General features: G+C 36.2%; 1 protein-coding gene and 1 pseudogene across 1 annotated transcript; both read right to left on the reverse strand.

Moving 5' to 3' along the window:
* Nucleotides 1-2,300: 2,300 nt before the first annotated feature.
* LOC146905744 (uncharacterized) lies at nt 2,301-2,777 on the reverse strand. Its single transcript, XM_085728628.1, has 2 exons — nt 2,635-2,777; nt 2,301-2,571 (listed from the first exon to the last, which is right to left on the reverse strand). Exons 1-2 carry the CDS (start codon nt 2,775-2,777, stop codon nt 2,301-2,303), a joined length of 414 nt encoding a protein of 137 aa, XP_085584754.1.
* Nucleotides 2,778-3,299: 522 nt separating this feature from the next.
* LOC146905745 (secreted RxLR effector protein 161-like) lies at nt 3,300-4,046 on the reverse strand (annotated as a pseudogene).
* Between the last annotated feature and the right edge of the window lie 17,098 nt (nt 4,047-21,144).

Consider the following 21,144-nt stretch of genomic DNA (forward strand, 5'->3'; position numbering starts at 1 on the left):
AAATCCACCAATGTACATATACACCAATCCACACAATCACAACATTCACCAAATTTCACCAATCCACAAATTCACCAAGTCATATATTCAATTATGACACAACTCATCAATTATTCAAATGCATATAATGCTCTAGACTCTTCTAGATGCATGTGGTACCAAATCACCTCAAGGTCGTCACCTTCGATGCAACAAAAACATCGTACTCACCTCAATTGGATATAAAATCCGCCACCATCAGTGTTGGATATAAAATCCACCACCATCAGTCATGAATGCATAAACATATGACTCAACTACAAATGCATATGTTCACACAAACAATAATCACCTCACCATCACCAATACTTGTATATATGCAATCATTAACAATTTACCACCACATATCATATATACAATCACCAACAATATCAAAAAAAATCCCACAACATGTAGTTGTCACATAAATACACCACCAATCATCTTCATATAACATGTAATAACTTTCCATAAAGGATTCACAATCAAATGATTCTCAAAAGTCATCTTTAGTCAAGTTCGTCTCTCAAAATCACAACATTAAATTAATTGGACATTCGAGTCAAAACCAAGTAAACAAGCTCAATTGCCTATGCTTGTATTCTCACAATTCACATATGTGTGCAGTAGAGGTTACATAAGCATTTCATCGGCCAAATGCAACGAAATCATAGGATTTATCAAGTTCATCTCTTAGTTAATTCATTTCAATATCAAGCAACATAAGAACTCAATAGACCCCTTTAAACAAAGTTATTTCCTTCATAAAAACACCCCTAGATAGTTAGGATAAGGCCCCTACACTTTGGAACAAGTTTGGAAGCAATTGGATTGAAGAAAAATGCATTTTTAAAGTTTCTGGTCAGGCAAAATCGTAGTACGATTTTTCTCCATCGTAGTACGATTTTTCCAGTGCAAAAACACTCCAAAAACTGGTCAAAAATCGTAGTACGATGGCCAAAATCGTAGTACGATGGCCACCTGACAGACAGCATCAGATTTTCGAATTTTCACGTTTTCGCGCGTAAAATCCAAACTGTTAACCCGTTTTCGATGCCGTTTTCGCCTACATTCTCCTAACACATAGCTCTATCATAATGTACAGAAAAATTTAAGTTTCAACCACCCCAAAATCATTTTCCAAAACCTCACATCACACTCATTTTCAAAACGGTTAACACTCGAATTTTCACACGAAATTCCCGTTTTCTCCCAAACGACTCGACTAACAAAATCACAACATGAAAACAGAAATTCTACCAAGTTCAATTCAGCCAACAACATCAAACACTCAGCCAACAATTTCATATATCGAAATTTCATTTCGGTCCTTCACATGAACAACTTAGCACAACTTCACAAATTTGAACAACAACAACAAATCTCATCATAATTCACCAATTCATGATACCCAATGTATCCATTCACCAACAACATGTTCCAAATCAATAACAACAACTAATGAACACAAATTCATGCACAATTCAAAATCACAACATCAATTCTCATCAATCTTGCTCAAGAACACAAAACACCAACAACTATGCATTTGAACATGTTAATTCACATACTAACATGCAATTATCACATAAATCATGTTCTCAAACATAACAACAACAATTATGCATGAATTTTACAACAATTAGGTTCAATTCATCAATTTAACAAAAATGGGTAAAGAAAAAAAAAGATGAATTATGGTTGAAACCTAACCTTCTTACCTCTAGCACCAAGAATCTCTAACACAAGCTTCAATTTAGCTCCTAGATGATGAATTCCTCTTGCCTCTAACCCTTGTTCTTGTTCTTCCCTCTAGCCTCTATCTCTTCTCTTCTTAAATGAAAATTGAAATGAAAATGTTTGTAACCCTATCTCTTCACTAACATTAGTTTATATAGGCTCACTTAATGGGCTTATCTCACAAACCTTAATGGGCCTAACCCATTTCTAATTCAACCTCAAAAATGTTACTACTCACTTACCGGTAAAATATAACACTAACGGTCACTTAACGGTAAATAAAATAATTACTACACCCTCTAGTAAACTGGTAAAATAATAACTCTCACTAAATACTAAAAATAACTTTAAGCAAAATTACAAAATTACCCCTACTCTCAAAATGACCAAAATGCCCCTAAGTCCAAAATGACTAAAATACCCTTCTAACACCGAATTCTACAATTCCTGACCAAAAATATACACAGAGGCGAATACTCACATAAGAACACATATAACACACATAAATAAATAATAAAATAAATCAAGCGAAAATCGGGCTGTTACACACAATACTTCCCTTTCTTTGTGTTGTTGAACATAGTCATGTTTACAACCTCTATCCAAGGACTTGTCTTGTTATCCAGATTCTCTTCAAAAGAACCTTCAGCTTCTCTTCTGCATGCCTTTACAGTGACTTCTTCTGAGATAGAAATAAGGGTTCCCATGATGCTTGAGCGAATCTCTGTACAGGTAAATGGTTTCAAACTAAGTTGTTCTCTGGTCTTCCCTTCCAAGCTAGGATCAATCAGAACCTTTTCATGCTCTTCCAACCTAGCAGCATGAATATCATAAATTTCAGCCCTGACCTAGATATGCTTGACCAGATTTTCATACGTAGAATCATTCAGCATGCAGAAGTAATCATCCAAATCTTGAGCGTGAAAGAAGTTTCTGAGCTCACAACCATGATGAGCTAAGGAGATGAAATCCACTGGATTCTCCACTTGAACTGTCAATTCCCATTCCTCTAGCTTCATCGTTCTTCCTTTAATCTGATATACTATTGATACTGATGAGAGTTTTAGGGTTCTAAGGTTTTGATTTTGAAAAAGACGATTTTTGCAGAGATTCAGTCTAAAATCAGAAAGTGTAGGATGTGAAGTGAGTAGTGTGTGTTTTTGTCTAAGTGTTTTTAGCAAAAACGATTGCAATTCAGAAGGGGACAAACAAACACAACATTAATGACTTAGGAGGCGCGAGATAGTACATTCAAAGCATAAATTCATCATTGCCCTCTTACGTTATACAACAATACACTTAAGCCACGTCAGAGTTTCTCAGAGTAACTGCCAAGTTAGTGGGACAAGTGCTACCAAAAAGTAACTTCCAACGTTTCCACTAACTCTACTATTCAAAAGCACAAAATCCAGCTTCTAGAGTTTAGATGCTGATGTCATCTTTAGAAGCACATTTTTTTCAGAACCTCAGTGAAGAGCTTCTGATGGACTATAGCTTCTGAACGACTTCAGAACCTAAATTCCTACTCAGAGACAAACAATTTAATCAGACACAAAGTGCATGTTCAAGTTTTTCTTTACAAAATCAAATCTTTCCACATTTAAAGGCTTAGTGAATATATCAGCCCATTGATGTTCAGTATCAATGAATTATATATCCAAAATTCCTTTTTGAACTTAGTCTCTGATAAAATGGTGTTTGATTTCAATATTCTTGGCTCTTGAATGTAGAATAGGATTCTTTGACAAACAAATAGCAGCAGTATTATCGCAATAAATAGGAATACTGTTAGCATTAATCTGATAGTCTTCCAACTGATGTTTCGTCCAAAGTAGTTGTGTACAATAACTTATAGCTGAGATGTATTCTGCTTCTGCTGTAGACATAGCAATAGTTGCTTGTCTTTTGCTAGCCCTGGAGATCAGATTCTCACCCAGAAACTGACAATTACCATTGGTTGATTTCCTTTCAATCCTGTCACCAGCATAGTCAGCATCACAGAATCCAACCAACTTATAATCTAAGGATTTCCTATAGAGGAGTCCAAGATTTGTTGTTCCTTTCAGATACCTGAAGATTCTCTTAACAGCAGTTAAATGAGATTCTCTAGAATCTGACTGGAATCTTGCACACAAGCATACACTGAATAAAATATCTGGCCTAGATGCAGTGACGTATAACAAAGAACCAATCATACCTCTATACAGCTTCTGATCTACCTTTGATCTAGTATCTTCTTTGCTTAAGGTGCAGGTTGGATGCATTGGAGTGTTCATCACTTTACAATCTTCTACTTTGAACTTCTTCAGAAGCTCCTTAGTATACTTTGTTTGATGGACATACACTCCATCTTTACACTGATTGATTTGAATTCAAAGAAATAACTTCAGTTCTCCCATCATGCTCATTTCAAATTCATCCTGCATTAACTGAGAAAATTCTTTGCAAACATATGCATTAGTAGAACCAAATATTATATCATCAACATATATCTGCATAATAAGAATGTCTTTCTCAATAAGAATGTCATCCTAACCTCTTTTAAAATTATTTTTAATCAAGAAATTACTTAGTCTATCATACCAAGCTCTAGGAGCATGTTTAAGACCATATAGTGATTTCTTAAGCTTATAAACTTTGTCAGGATGCTTCAAATCCTCAAAACCAGGAGGTTGCTTAACAAACACTTCTTCTGATATCACTCCATTGAGAAATGCACTCTTTACATCCATTTGATATAATATTATGCCATGATTAACAACATAGGATAGAAGTAACCTGATTGCTTCCACTCTTGCAACTGGAGCAAATGTTTCAGTATAATCAATGCCTTATTGTTGACTGTAACCTTGAGCAACAAGTCTAGCTTTGTTTTTGACTACTTCACCTTGTTCATTCAGCTTGTTTCTAAATACCTATTTTGTTCCAATAATGTTCTTCTGGTGAGGTTTGGGTACCAGATCCCACACATCATTTCTCTGAAACTGATTGAGTTCTTCTTGCATTGCTAATATCCATCCATCATCTGATAGTGCTTCATCAACTGTAGTAGGTTCTATTACTGATAACAGTCCTATCATAAACTCTTCTTGCCTGAAATATGATCTTGTTCTTCTAGGACTTTCTTTGTTTCCAATGATTTGATCTTCAGGATGTGAAGACTTGTACTTGAAAGTATTCTTGGATTAATTAGCTTGCTGAGAACCATCTTGAGCTTCATCAGAAGCTACTTCATCTTGAGCTTTTGAAGTGGGTTCAGCTTCTGGACTATCTTCATTTTCAGGAGTCTGATCAGGTTCTGGAGTTTCTTCAGGCACCTGCATATCTGCAAAACTTTCACCTTGCTCTAGAGTTTCATTTCCAGGCTCTTTGTAATCAAATTTAACGTGCATTGATTCTTCAACACATAGTGTCTCTGAATTATACACTCTGTATGCCTTTAACCTCTCAGAGTAACCTAAAAAGATTCCACTTTGGGCCTTGACATCAAATTTCTTTAGGTAGAGCTTGTTATTTAGAATGTAACAGGTACATCCAAATTGATGAAAGTATGAGATATTGGGTCTTCTTCCCTTAAAGAGTTCATATGCTGTTTTCTCCAAGATAGGTCTAATATAGATTCTATTTTGGACATAACATGTTGTATTCACTGCTTCTGCCCAGAAATGTTTAGCCAAATTATTTTCATGAATCATGGTTCTTGCCATTTCTTGTAAAGTTCTATTCTTTCTCTCTACAACCCCATTTTGCTGTGGAGTTCTAGGAGAAGAGAATTCATGGATAATTCCATGTTTTTCACAAAAAGCTTCAAATGGCTCATTTTCAAATTCTCCACCATGATCACTTATTACTTTTAAAATCTTCATTTCTTTTTCAGACTGTATTTGAGTGCAGAAGTTACTGAATACATCATAAGCATTATCCTTACTTCTCAAGAATTTAACCCAATTCCATCTGTTGTAATCATCAACAATGACTAATCCATATTTACTTCCATATAAGGATGCAGTATTAACTGGTCCAAATAAATCAATATGAAGTAATTCTAAGGGTCTGGAGGTTGAGACAAGGTCTTTTGTTTCAAAAGATGATTTCACAATCTTCCCTTTCTGGCATGCACCACAAAGTGCATCTGAATGATAGTCAATGTTAGGTAAGCCTTTGACAAGTTGTAACTTACTAAGCTTAGAGATTAATCTCCAGTTAGCATGCCCCAACCTTCTATGTCATACCCATTTCTTATTATTCACTGATAGAAGGCAAATCACCTTCTGATCAACCAGTTCAGAGAAGTTGATTTTATAGACATTCTCAATTCTCTTTCCCTTGAATACTATGGAATTGTCATCCTTGTTAACTACTGTGCAGTTGGTCTTACCAAACATCACATCATAACCATTGTCACAAAACAACCTGATACTCAAAATGTTATGTTCAAGACCATTTACTAACCACACATTATTAATAGAGATAGAGGAGCTACCAATAGTTCCTGTACCAATGATCTTGCCAGGTTGGTTGCCTCCAAACTTCACATTTCCTACTTCTTTCATTGTGAGGGTGAGGAACATAGAATTCTCTCCTGTCATATGTCTTGAGAAACCGCTGTCTGGGTACCATGATTTTTGCTCTTCCTTTGCTCTTAGACATATCTGCAGTATTGACATTTTCAGATTTAGGTACCCATTGTTTTATGGGTCCTTTGAGGTTAGTACTAGAAGTTTTACTCTTCACTTCTTGTACCTTGTGTTGTGAGTTTGATAGCTTCTGATTAATCAATACCTTAGATTTAATACCTTTTGATTTTGATTCCCAGGAAGCAACAACTGTTTTGTTCTTCTGAAACTTAGACTTTAAGATACCAAACTCTGGTTTCAATAGACTCTGAGGAACAGGTTCTGATCTCTTCTGAATCTTGATCTTTGAAGTTTTAGAATCAGAGTTTGCCATTGCCTTAGGCTTAGAGTTCTTTGGCTTTGAAGTACTCTTAGCCTTATAATAAGAAGGTTCAAGTTCTGATTGAACCACAGTTTCAAACTTAGCACCTTCAGGTACAAAGAATGTTTTCAACCCTTCCTTGATGCATTCACAACATGCTTTGAGACTGATTTCATTAGGTTTTCCATCTAAAAATCCAATCCCTTTACCATTATTTCTGTAAATGCTATAAATCATAGAAGCCACTTTGCTTCTGTCAATACCAGACATAATAAAATCTTCAAGAGCAATTTCATGTTTACATAAAGGATTTCCATTACACTTTTCTTGTAGCTTCTGACAAAGAAACTTGAGCTTCTCTTCATAGGTTTTACAAATGAAGTAAAAGTGTCTAAGTCCTTCTTGAGAAGCATTCAGATCCAATAGAGTTGATTCTTGTTGTTTCATTAAATCAACATATTTTTCTTTTAAATCTTTCAACTCATTGGTTCTAAGTTCAAAATGTGTAAGGAGCTCTTTAAAAGACTCAATAAGTTCTTCTCTGGGAATTTTAGAGTATACCTCATTTTCATCTTTAGATTCTGAGTCTAGTTCAGCTTCTGAAGTCACTGTAGTCACTAACCCTATAGCTACATTTGCTTTATCTTCTGCTTCTTCCTTTTCAGACCCAAATTCACTGTCTAAATCTTCTCAAGTTTCCATTAAACTCTTCTTAATCTGCTTCCTGAATTTTCTTGAGTTGAAGCTTGATTTCTTTGACTTGTCCTTTGATTTCTCCTTCTGAAGATCAGGGCAATCAGCAATGAAATGTCCAGGCTTCTTACAGTTGAAGCATCCCTTCTGATCTTCTTTCTTGAAGCTTTTGTAGCCACCTATTTTGCTCAAAAATTTCCTGTTCTTCTTTGCCAAATACTCAAGCTTGTTGGAGAACATAGCCATCTTCTCAGTAGGATCTTCATCAGAATCTCCATCAGGTGATTCTTCTTCAGATTCAACAACTTTAAGAGCTTTTTTTGACTTCCCTTTAGATGGCAGAGCAATATATTTACTCTTCTTAGCAGGCTCATGTTCATTTAGACTTACCTCATGAACCTTTAGAGAGCTAACAAGATCTTCAACACTTAAAGTGTTTAAATCTTTGGCTTCTTCAATAGCAGTAACTTTAGGTCTCCATCTAGCAGGCAAGCTTCTCTGTATCTTGCTCACATGATCAGAAACTACATACTTCAGTATTTGAAGTCTAGAGACTAGAGTCTGAAATCTTGAGTACATTTGCTCAATACTTTCATCATCTTTCATCTTGAACAACTCATACTGATGAACAAGCATACGAGCCTTTGCTTCTCTTACTTTCTTACTACCTTCATAGTTTGCACAGAGAGAAGCAAACATTGCCTTTGCAATAGAATTGTCACTCATCTTCATATATTCTGCACGAGGTATAACAAGAACAAGTGAACTTCTGATCTTGTGGATTTTTTTGTAAATTTTCTTTTAAGCAGGATTATGTTTCTTTCTATCAACAGCACCTCCATCTTCATCAAGGACCAAGTCACCAACACCTTCTTCAAGAATATCCCACAGTTCTTCATCTAAACCCATGACATAACTATAGAAGTTGGTTTTCCACCAAGAGAATTCTTCAGGATCTCCATTTAACTTTGGAATTTTACCAGAGTCAGCTTTCTTGTCACCATAATCATATGGAACAACATTGTTGTTGTTGTTCTGACCAGAACTGGAGTTTTCACCAGACATGTTTTTCTCAGATCTTTTTCTGTTACACTGTTAAGTGTTAAATGTAACGCCTCAGATTTTAATCCAAGACATTACTTAAATATTATTTGTTCTTTTGAAAAATGAGGCTTTATAGAAAAATATAATTGTCTTCTTAATGGAATAAATATCAACTTTATAGTAAATTTCAAAAAAAATTAAATTATAATTACAACTAAATAAAAACTAGTCTTCTTTTTCATTGAAAACCCAATTTGTCCCGTAAGCGTTTCATCACACATCAAGCTTCATATTTCATCTTTGGTACCTACAACATTATATTAATGTAAGGGTCAATTTCCTTATCCAAATTGGTTCATACTCAAAGCACAAGAAACAGTGCTCTAAAATAGATAGTATAAAATCTTCTCGATCAAAAGAAATAAAATTACACTCAAGCCATCTTTTAAGAAAATAACTCAAATAATATTATGCATGAGATGCATGCTCTTAATGTAACAGCCCAGGTGGGTCCCGGAAGGCATTGAAGTAGTACTTAACCTCAGGTACTATGTTCGATTCCCATGGAAGGCAAAAACACTACTATAGGGGGGTAGTGATTAAGCTTGTGAGTAACAGTGCCGGGGGGTACAGTGCCTAGCCGGGACCCACCTGGGCTGTTACAAAAAAAGGCGCCTTTTATTGTAACAGCCCATGTGGGTCTCGGCTAGGCACTGTACTCCCCGACACTGTTACTCACAAGCTTAATCACTACCCCCCCTATAGTAGTGTTTTTGCCTCCCGTGGGAATCGAACCTAGTACCTGGGGTTAAGTACTAGTTCAATGCATTCCCACTACGTAGTGGGAATGCATTGAACTAGTACTTAACCCCAGGTACTAGGTTCAATTCCCACGGGAGGCAAAAATACTACTATAGGGGGGGGGGGGGTAGTGATTAAGCTTGTGAGTAGCAGTGCCGGGGGGTACAGTGCCTAGCCAGGACCCACCTGGGCTGTTACACTTAAGTACTACATGATCCGGATATAAACAAGCCACACAGGCTAAACGAGCCACACAGGCTAAGAACGAGCCACACAGGCTAAGAAACGAGCTACACAGGCTAAGAAACGAGCCAGACAGGCTATGCAAATGCCATGCTAATGAAATAAGCCACACAGGCTATGCAAATGTCATGATAATGAAACAAGTCACACGGACAAATGCAAAATAAAACCCAGCCACTAAGGCAACCACACAATTAAATCTTAAACAATATACATCTTTTTTTTTTATTCTCAAACACCACAAAGCATATAAATCATAATTAAAATCAACACCACATTCTCATATAGAAATATCATAAATAAATCCAACCTTTAGTAAATATAAATATATATTTTAATTATTATTATTATTATTATTATTATTATTTTTATCTTCTTTTAAACGACAAGAATTTCTACCACTATTTCATAACACAGTCCTAGCACTTAGTAAGAACACATGGGGAAAAAACCCTTACCTTTGACTCTATCCTTTCTAGCCAAAATCTGCAAAGCTTGTGAGAACTCTAATGAAATGGTCTTTATCACACTACGACTATTGCTTATAGGTGGTTGCTCCTATTGCTTGATTGTTCTCCATTTTTTTCCTTCCCTTCAAGTTCTCCCATTTATCTACTTTTATGAAAAATGGTGGAATATGCGGGATGGTCTGCCTAGTGTTTTTATTTGCGAGAAAGGGAGTGGTTACAATCTGAATTAATAGTGTAATTCTTCAATTCCTATTAACATATCAATGTGAATAACTCTCCTATTATCTCTATTATAATCATTTACCTTACTTCAAATCAAGAGTACACGTGGCATCTTCACATTCCTCTTCTCATTTAATGCTTTTTTACTTTTTTTAACTTATTTAATTTTTAAAAAAAAAAAGTTAAATCATTCAAAGGGAATATTCTATAATTTTTTAATACATACATATTCAAATTTCAATCTCCATTCAAAATAATTGAAAATGTTATACACCTTTAATTATCTTTTATGGAAAAATCGATGGCAATAATGCCCAAATAATTTTATTTTAACCAAATTAAGCACCAAATAATTGAAATAATATCTAAAATCTCACTTTAATTTCACGTTATATATATCAAACTTTTATTTTTTTTACCAAATGTGTATATTAGGAACTTTTGTTAAAAATGAAAATAGCATTTACAATCATTTATTATTGCTTCTTTTTACGGTATTGTTGATTAAGTAGATGGAGCAAAATATATTGATCCTTGATTATTTACTCAATCAATCAAATCAAATCGTATATCCCTTGTTTTAATTTTAAAATAATCAGAGTTAAACAAATAATCAAAGTCCTTTATAGGTAGAATCGTACATTACCCAAGTGAGCCAATCAAGTATAATGTCACGTTTTAATATGTAAAGCAATTAGAGTGTAAAATGTGTCACCTTTTAGGTTGTTAGCAAATCATATATTTTAGGAGTAGCCAATTTTGCATCATACTTTTTATTTGTTCATGATGTCATTTGCTTTTATTATGTTGCTATATAAAGATATGTTTCTTTCGTCATTTTCACTTGCACATTTCTTCCAAATAGTGTTGTCAAACTCCAAAAAATTGTCATGACACCAATATCTAATAACATCTCAGAGATCAACTCGGTCAAAGAATCATGGAGCGAGTTGTTCGAATCATGCCGATTCTTTCAAGATATGATTCTCATTGGTGAATCTATGTTTGTATTTTTATTTGTTTGTATTTTCAATTTTCAATGTAATATAATTCATGCCAATATGCAAAGAAGTTGATATACAAATTTGAGCAACAATTAAAAAAAAGAAAGGTGTATTCTGTGAGTAACTTTGGTGGTTATGTAAATCTTAATTAGATTGTATCGAACAGAAAAGAATGAATACAAACTCAATTGTATAAGTTTTCCAAGACTTTTTTTGTTTTCATTTCTATTTCAATCTGGATCAGTTGTGTCGCTTCATTTTTCGGAGATCAAGGCTATTTGATTAGCTTTTGAATCACTTGCTTATATCACGACCGAACATTTTTATTTTTTTAAGAAAAGGGGAATAAAGTTCAAACTACCCCATATTTTGAAAAGATTTAGGGTTCGGGGGTTAGTTACATAAAGGGAAGGTGCTAGCACCCTTTATGTCCGTAGTACTCTACGGGAACCTCTTGTTTTTATCTAAATGATGTGCTATAACTTGCTTGCTTTTGAAAAAGAATTAAAGTGATAAAAGAAAAAAGAGACTTATTTATTTACATTTTTTATTGATTTGGAAGGACGAGTGTCCTTTGCCTACGTACCCGTGAGGGATCAAAACCACGTAGTTCATGGTAGAAATTGATTTTTTGTTGGTTTTGTATTTTTTATTAATTTTGAAAAGACTTTAAAAGGAAAAAGGCCAAATGGCAAGTAAGCTTGTTTGTGTTTTTTAATTTAAAAGAAAATAGACTCGAAATATGATTAAGTTGATTTAGAATTTGATTAAGAAAATAAATAAAAGAGATCACTTGGTTTTTGGAACCAAGGTTTATTGTGAAAAGTTTTTGATGTTTGATTGATTAATTTAAAGCATGAAAATAAACTAACGGAGGAATAAAAAATAAATGCGCGTGGACTTGTAGTGACGTTGGATCACCACAAAATCCCTAATCTAATTTTTTGTATTTTTGATATTTATAAAGCGGCAAAGAAATAAAAGACACACACACACTTTTTTTATTTATGATTTTACATTGGACCTAAAATACATTCTAATCCATGCAATAAAATAAAGGACGAAAATTAAACAAATATGCTTGAGTAATACTAAGGTTGCAAGATAATAGACCTAATCTAATAAAATGTATGACAAAAAGAAAAAGAAAATGTTAAAGTAGAGTAAAAATGCATGAAGAAATTAGAAAAAAGAAATGCAAAGGGGCCAACAATTCTCTTTATGATAGAATCTCTTTAACCTTGGGAGGAGCCACTGCAGTAGCGATTCAAAGCGATTGGAATTGAAAGAGCACAACCCCTATTTATGATGATACTTTGACTTAAGATAATTGCCACGGCTAGAATCAACCAACTTTTGCAATTGGAATTGTAATTGGATATGAACAGTAACCAGCAGCTATGAAAATATATGGACAGCAGCACACATGCACAGCAAGCAATATTATTAAAGCCAAATGATGCGGAACAGTAATAATGGAATGAATTGGAAAAAATAAATTGAAACCACCGCAAACAATGAGAAAAGGAACACCAAAAATTCAACACGGCAGCAATGGAATATGGATTGAATGAATTGGAATCTAACAATATGCGATGGAAAATAAAAGAACAATATGGAATTAAATTGGAATAAAAAGGGATAATAGCAAACTGGAAATTGGAATTGAATTGAATCGAAAATATTATGCAGAGTTCTATTATGAAATACGATAGCTATATGGTTTAAAAAAAAGTAATAAAACGGCAATTGAAATCAAATGGAGTTTACACCGCTTAATCAAAAATTGCAGACTCAAAAATATTATACGGTGGCTAGGGTTTTTGTGTGAAAATTGTGTTGTTGGGTAAAATTGTGTGTCCTTTTGTGTGTGTGCAGGTTGGCTTTGATGTAGAAATGGAAATAACTTAGTGAAGAAGAGAAAGCGTTTCTGGATTTGGCAACAAAGTGTCTTGCTCCTAAAGTTGTGGCACAGAGAAGATAAAGATTTTTTTAGACCTTGACATATATTTTTTGGACTCGTTGAATTTTTGGACACTATTATTTTTTGGACATTTTGGACACTTAAAAAGAAATAAAAAAAAGCTAAAAATAGAAGAATAGAAAATTATTAAATTAAAATTAAAATTTAAAATTAAAATTAAAATTAAAATTAAAAGAGAATTAATAAAATATGGAAATTTTAAGGGTGAAAATATAATAATAAAACAAAAAGAGAAGAGGGTCCGCTCGGAACCAAAATGAGGTATTTTAAAATACCTCCCTGCCGAAGTTTTCTTGAAAAGTCAGAGAGTATTCCGGGTCAAAGACTGTATGAATGTAGGGCCTTAGGTCAAAAATTGGGGTATGACAGATGCCCCTATTTAAGTTTCTTCGTCCGGAGACTTGAAGATGAAATCTTTGATTCGACGGACCGAAAAGACTTAAATACAGAAGTACACCAATTTTGGACCTAAGATGCTGTGAAATCCTCATGATGCGAGTATGAATGCAGGAAGCAAAGATGATTTGACTGGGATGAGAAACATAAAAAGGGATACCCAAGATCGTTAAAGAAAGGGATCCGACACCGCTGGAGAATGTAGTTTCACTGGGGAAAAGATTGTCTACTACCGTATTGGTTTGGGACGATAGCTTAATGAAGACAACACTTTTTAGCGACATACCTGGAACATCTAAGCTGGGGATGACACTATTGAAATTGAAATTGATTAGTGACATCACTAGAACAGCTAAGCTGGGGATGACACTATTGAAATTGAAATTGATTAGTGGCATCACTGGAACAGCGAAGCTGGGGATGATACTTTTGAAATTGAAATTGATTAGTGACATCACTATAACAGCTAAGCTGGGGATGACACTATTGAAATTGACTTGATTAGTGACATCTCTTGAACAGACGCACTGGGCTTCATAAGAGTTTTGCGAGAATCCACTCGGCTTGGTAAACATTTGCGAGAATCCACTCGGCTTTTGATAAAAGTTGGCCAGAATCCACTGGGCTTCATAAGAGTTTTGCGAGAATCCACTTGGCTTTTGATAACAGGTTTGCGAGAATCCACTCGGCTTTTGATAAAAGTTTTGCGAGAATCCACTCGGCTTTTGATAAAAGTTGGCCAGAGTCCACTGGGCTTCATAAGAGTTTTGCGAGAATCCACTCGGCTTGGTAAACATTTGCGAGAATCCACTCGGCTTTTGATAAAAGTTGGCCAGAATCCATTGGGCTTCATATGAGTTTTGCGAGAATCCACTCGACTTTTGATAACAGGTTTGCGAGAATCCACTCGGCTTTTGATAAAAGTTTTGCGAGAATCCACTCGGCTTGGTAAACATTTGCGAGAATCTACTCGGCTTGGTAAACATTTGCGAGAATCCACTCAGCTTTGATAAAAGGTTTCATAAGAGTTCGCCAGAATCCACTGGGCTTCATAAAATGTTTGCCGGAATCCACTAGGCTTTGTAAGAGTTCGCCGGAATCCACCGGGCTTCATAAACAGTTCGCCGAAATCCACCAGGCTTTGTAAACAGTTTGCCGGAATCCACCGGGCTTTGTAAGAGTTCGTCGGAATCCACCGGGCTTATTATGAGTGACATCTCTGGACCAGACACACTGGGGATGACACTTTTGATGATAAGAAGGTAAATGCAAGATGTTCATTTGTAGAAACTGTAGAAACTTGTGGCTTGACACAATCATAAGTAAAGATCGAACTGAAGAGACACGACCGAAACAGGATTATGGGTGACTAATGCAAATCATGTGTGAATGATGTCGTGTATACGTTGTGTATGCATGAATGTATGAATATGTGAAAGTATTAATGTATGAATGTATAAATGTATGAATGTAATTTATATGACTGTATAAACTGTATGTGACAAGTGAACTCGATGAGACGAAACAAGACATGTAAGATGGGAGGCGGACTGACATCGCAGTACAAACACTCGGCAAAATTCCTTGGAGATGATACTATTGTGAACAAATTGAGCCGTTGATGGGGTGGAGCCCGGCATATGCCAGCAGTTCTAATAAATTTGGGAACAACTTTCCGAGAAAGAACGAATAAGAAGTGAGCATGGTGGCCCAGGGGAGGCCTCAGCAAAAATATTCGGCTTATCAATACGTTGATGCAGTCACACCCGCTACCACTGCCATTCGACAACCGGGTTATCAACCACAACATCCTCAGCAACCGTATCAGCAACAGCAGCCTCGACAACAGGCTTCAAGGGCACAATTTGCCCTAATTCCCATGAAGTATGTGGATTTGCTTCCACAGTTGCTCGAAAAGAATCTGGTCCAGACCAAGGCGCCTCCTCCGGTACCAGCAAGATTGCCAGCATGGTATAAACCTGACCTTTTCTGTACCTTCCATCAAGGGGCACCTGGCCATGATATTGAACATTGTAATGCAATGAAGAATGCAGTTCAGAATTTGATCCGGACCAACCGCCTGACTTTCTAAGATTTGACTCCAAATGTGCAAGCCAATCCACTAATAGATCATAGCATCTAGTGTTGCAATACAAAGAGGGACTAGCCGTGATTGGGTCGACGCTGATGTCTTCTTCCACTACTCAATTTGTTTCCAGTGATATGTTTGTTTGTTTACTATCTTTTTCAAAAAAATCCTTTCGTCCCGCCCGAGACGAAAGTGAACTTATGTAGGGCTTTTTGCTTTAAGTATGGTCATCATTAATAAAAAGGTCATTTTTATCCCGACTTTGTTTTTATTTTGTGCTTGTTCTGGAAAAATGGTAATACAAAAAAACCAAAAAATAATAATCATTCTCAAATATCTGCATAATCATAACTTATTCTTAATTGTCAAAATCAATAATCAAATCATGCATTAATATACACGTTGAACACATTAACCATGTACTCCCTTTCAACTTTGAATTCCTTGTATCTGAAGCTGAAGAAGAGATTGAAGAGACTCCCGATCAGGTCTCTCACATACTGAGGCATCTAGCCGTCAAAGCTGCAAACAAAATGTCGAAAAGATTGTCAGAAGATGGAAGTCACTTACAAAGACTGGCATGAGATGTTACTGTTGCCTCACAGGGGTATCGTGCTTCATTACACATTTCAACAGGGGTAACCTCCCTCCTTCCCTCAGTATACAACATGGAGATCGTGCTTCCCGTGGAGGTCGAAGTCCCGTCAATAGGAGTTCTACTAAAGTCCAAGCTTGATTGAATTTAAACACACGACGACCTTGTACAAATATATCAAAAGAGGTTTGAAACAAACTTCCAACAAGAAGGTTCGTCCCCATGAAATTCAAGAACAAGATTTTGTGCCCAAAAAGGTACTATCTTTTCCGACCAGACTCTAGGGGGCAAGAGGACGCCTAACTATGAAGGCTCGTGTGCAATGACTTTCGCAACTATGGATGGTGACAAACTCGCACGTCCTATGAATGCTGATGCAGTCAAGAAATAATCTGTCAAAAATAAAAGCTCGATAAGTCGCACACCTGAAAAAGCGCTTAGGCAAGAATGAGCGTATCGGTGGACTAAAAACCCGAAAGGGCGGTCCAGGCAAAAGTTAGAGACATGAAAAAAATGATTATCCTGATAGTTTGAAACCCAAAAGGGCAATGTATACAAAAGTTAAGGATCATGACAAGTAACTGCATCAGTCAGCACAGTCCACTTGGGGCAATTCAAAGTTGTTAGGGAGAATAACGGTTATTGTGTCCAATGTACCTTTCCCATACATTTACCATTTTCCAAAAATTTTCAAAGAACCGTGGAGCCGCACCATTGGTAGGCCACCACTCAATTCATCACATTTGAGCCTGTGCCCATTTACTTGGAACTCTCATCTATTCTATTTGCAAAATTTCTTCTATTTTTTATGGCAATACTTGAAGCAAAAATTTTCAAAACACAATTTTTTTTTTACATCTTTTGAAAAGTGTGAACAACAAACACACTCTCTTTGAACTTGTGAGTAGGTGAAGCGTACATCAGCATCCGTCTCAAGAACGGTTACATTCCGGAAGAGAAACATGACTAAGCACTATGGAAAGGACCCCTGCTTCGAACAAGATGCTGTCACAGTCCATGAAAAAAATATATACAAAAAAAAATAATCAAAGCTCGCTAAGTTGAAAACCTGAAAAGGCGGCTTAGGCAATAGAGAGCATCCCGGTGGACCGAAAACCCAAAAGGGCGGTCCAGGCAAAAATTAAGGGCACAAAAAAGGAATATATTCCTGCTGGACTGAAAACCCGAAAGGGCGGTACAGGCAAAAGTTAAGGATTTTCAAAAATAAAAAATAAAAAAATAAAAAATAAAAAACAAAAAAAAACATGACTGATGAGGCGCGCCAATGGAGGTACACTCTGCGCCGGTTTACAAATGGCGACTTCTTCCAGACTTTTGGTCAACAATGGGCTTTATCCCCAGGAGCATCAGCTGCTACCGTACACTTTCCATAACTAATCGTACTTCCTGGACCCCTTCTTCCAATTGTACACCCATACCGACGATCTCTGCAAAGTTCTTAGGCGTACTTCCGATCATCTTCTTGTAGTAGAACTGATTGAGAGTTTTTAAGAAGAGCTTGGTCATCTCCATCTCTTCTATGCGCGGGCTGACCTGGGCAACGACATTTCTCCACCGTTGGGCATATTCCTTGAATGTTTCTTTGTCTCCCTGAGTCATAGCCTGAAGATCGCTTCGGTCTGGGGCCATATCCATATAGTGTTGGAACAAAATGTGTTTAATAATGAACCTTAAAGAGTTTTGATGATAAAAAGGTATTAAAAATTGTAAATTGGACTAGCTAATATTTGTTCAAGTGTACAGGACCATAGTTAAAAATTTACATCATATAAAGGTTCAGAAGAACAAAAAGAGAGCTAAGGAATCAAGAAAAAGAAGCTTGAAAGCATATGAAGAGTGCATCTGAAGGGAAGTGCTCCTGACGAATGATGACGTCATCAGAAGCTGAAAGTCATCAGAAGCTGAAAGTCATCAGAAGTTGATAGTCTTCAGAAGCGGATAGTTCAGAAGTGACCTCATCAGAAGCTGAAGCTCATCAGAAGCTGATTATCACCACAAGTTGAAGATTCAAGGATCAACACTTCAAAAGTTGTCTATTGAATTCGATAACACTCCAGAAGACTAGTGGAAATTTGTAACAGTCATTTTGGTGAAAATTTGAAGGCTTTGGAAGCTTATCTTCAAAAAGCGTTGACATTGTACTTTGTACGAACTGTACAACCACCTTCTCCACTACTTTGTTTTGTGTCCATGCTACAAGACAAGAAAACAACTCCAAAATATAGCTACGCCTGGAAAGATGTTCCTTCACAATGGGAATGGATTTCAAATTGGTTCTTCATAGGACAACAACCAAATCAGGCAAAAGATCATTGGTGAAAGATCAAGCTTCAACAACGAATCTTTTGATGTGCTGGCAATTTCACAACGTCTCTTTCACACCTCTATATAAGGGAGTGAAAACTTAGAGATTTGGCAATGCTGAACGAAAGACTCTCAACATTTTTACAACTGTCAAACCTCTGCTGAAATTGTTCTGCATTCACTTAGAATTTCTGTTTCTCAAAGTTCTTATCTTAGAAATTCTTAAGTCTTAGAGTCTGTATCTGATTGTATTGTGAGCACCTCTGATTGTATATCAAGTGTTCAACTTCAAACAATTTTTCTTTGTAATCTTTGTTTGTTTAGGAAGTCTCTTGCAGTTGTGCTTGAGCATAGAAGTCTCTTGATTGTGTTCTTGAGCATAGGAAGAATCTTGCGAAGTGTGCTTGAGCAAAGGAAGTCTCTTGCTGTGTGCTTTAGCAGTTGTAATCAGATATTACATTCTTGTGAACTCTCCTTGGAAGTGCAAGGGGGACATGACTACTTCCGGTTTGTGGAAGGAACTTGTATAATTGCTTTGTGTCTTTCTTCTTTCCTTTCTCTCTGTCTTTATTCCGCTGCATACACTTCTGACCACTTCCTTCAGAAGCATTTCTTCGAGCTTTTGAACTTAAGTGTTCTGATTTTTAGAGAAAACAAAGAAACGTCTAACACAATTCAACCCCCCTTCTTGTGTTTTTCTCACCTTCAATTGGCATCTAGAGCCTTGGTTCTGTTGATAACACCTAACAGTGTAACAATCCAAGATATGAGAAAAACATGTCTGGTGAATCTTCTATTCCTACTCCTGGTCATGGTCATCATACTGTCGCTTATGATTGTAGTGACAGTAAGAAATCCAGTGTTGGAAAGATTCCTAAGTTCAATGGAGATCCTGAAGAATTTTCTTGGTGGAAAACCAACTTCTACAGCTATGTCATGAGTTTAGATGAAGAACAATGGGACATACTTGAAGAAGGTGTTGGTGACTTGGTTCTTGATGAAGAAGGGGCTGCTGTTGATAGAAAGAAACATACCCCTGAGTTGAAGAAACTCTACAAGAAGCATCATATTATCAGAGGAGCACTTGTCACTGCTATTCCTAAAGCAGAGTACATGAAGATGAGTGACAAGTCCACTGCTAAAGCTATGTTTGCTTCTCTCTGTTCTAACTATGAAGGCAGCAAGAAGGTCAAAGAAGCAAAGGCTCTTATGCTTGTTTATCAGTATGAGTTGTTCAAGATGAAGGATGATGAAACTATTGAGGAGATGTACTCAAGGTTTCAAACCCTAGTCTCTGGACTACAAATACTGAAGAAGAGTTATGTTGCTTCTGATCATGTGAGCAAGATACTTAGAAGTTTGCCTGCTAGATGGAAACCAAAGGTGACTGCCATTGAGGAAGCTAAAGATTTAAACACTTTAAGTGTCGAAGATCTTGTTAGTTATCTCAAAGTTCATGAGTTAAGTCTTAATGAACATGAGTCCACTAAAAAGAGTAAATCAATAGCTTTTCCATCCAAAGGCAAGTCATCAAATGCTCTCAAAGTAGTTGAATCTGAAGAAGAAGAACCATCCGGTTCAGACTCTGAAGAAGATGCTACTGAGATGGCTATGCTTTCCAACAGACTGCAGTATCTGGCCAGGAAGAATAGAAAATTTCTAACTAAGAGAAGTAGTTTCAGAAGCTCAAAGAAAGAAGATCAGAAGGGATGCTTCAACTGTAAGAAGCCTGGACATTTCATTGCTAATTGCCCTGATCTTCAGAAGGAAAAGTCAAAGGACAAGTCAAAGAAGTCAACCTTCAAACCAAGCAAATTCAAGAAGCAGATTAAGCAGAGTTTAATGGCAACCTGGGATGATTTGGGAAGTGAATATGAATTTGATAAAGAGGAAGCTGATGAAGATGCAAAGATAGCTGTTGGGTTGGTAGCAACAGAAACTTCAGAAGCTGGATCAGATTCAGACTCAAAAGATGAAAACGAGGTATATTCCAAAATTCCCAGAAATGAACTTGTTGAGTCACTTAAAGAACTTCTTACACATTTTGAAGTAAGAACCAATGAGTTGAAGGATTTAAAAGAAAAATATGTTGATTTAGTGAAACAACAAAAATCAACTCTATTGGATCTGAAAGCTTCTGAAGAAGGACTTAGGGGCTGTGACTTCATTTGTAAAACGTCTGAAGACAAGATCAGGTTCTTATGTCAGAAGCTACAAGAAAAGTGTAATGAAAAACCTTTAAGCAACCATGAAATTGCTCTTGAGGATTTTATCATGTCTGGCATTGACAGAAGCAGAGTGGCTTCAATGATATACAACATTTACAGAAGCAATGGCAAATGGATTGGCTTTTCAGGAGGGAAACCTATTGAAATCAGTCTCAAAGCATGTTGTGAATGCATCAATGAAGGATTGAAAACCTTCTTTGTACCTGAAGGTGTTGAGTTGGAAACTGTTGTTCAATCAGAACCTGAAGCTTTTAGCTCTAAGGCTAAGATTACTTCAAAGCCTAAGAACTCCAAGCCAAAGGCTATGATCAACTCTGATTCCAAGACTTCAAAGATTAGAATTCTGAAGAGATC

The sequence above is a fragment of the Medicago sativa genome, chromosome 7 (genome assembly GCF_051527215.1).
Source record: "Medicago sativa cultivar Bolivia chromosome 7, Bolivia_mono, whole genome shotgun sequence".
Lineage (NCBI taxonomy): Eukaryota > Viridiplantae > Streptophyta > Magnoliopsida > Fabales > Fabaceae > Medicago > Medicago sativa.

What these genes read in the sequence shown, in the direction of transcription:
- LOC146905744 (XM_085728628.1), bottom strand. Translation starts at nt 2,777, where the DNA reads ATGAAGCTAGAGGAATGGGAATTGACAGTTCAAGTGGAGAATCCAGTG. An exon ending in TGCATGCTGAATGATTCTAC is followed by an intron (nt 2,572 to 2,634) that starts GTATGAAAATCT and finishes TCATGCTGCTAG; the next exon opens with GTTGGAAGAGCATGAAAAGG.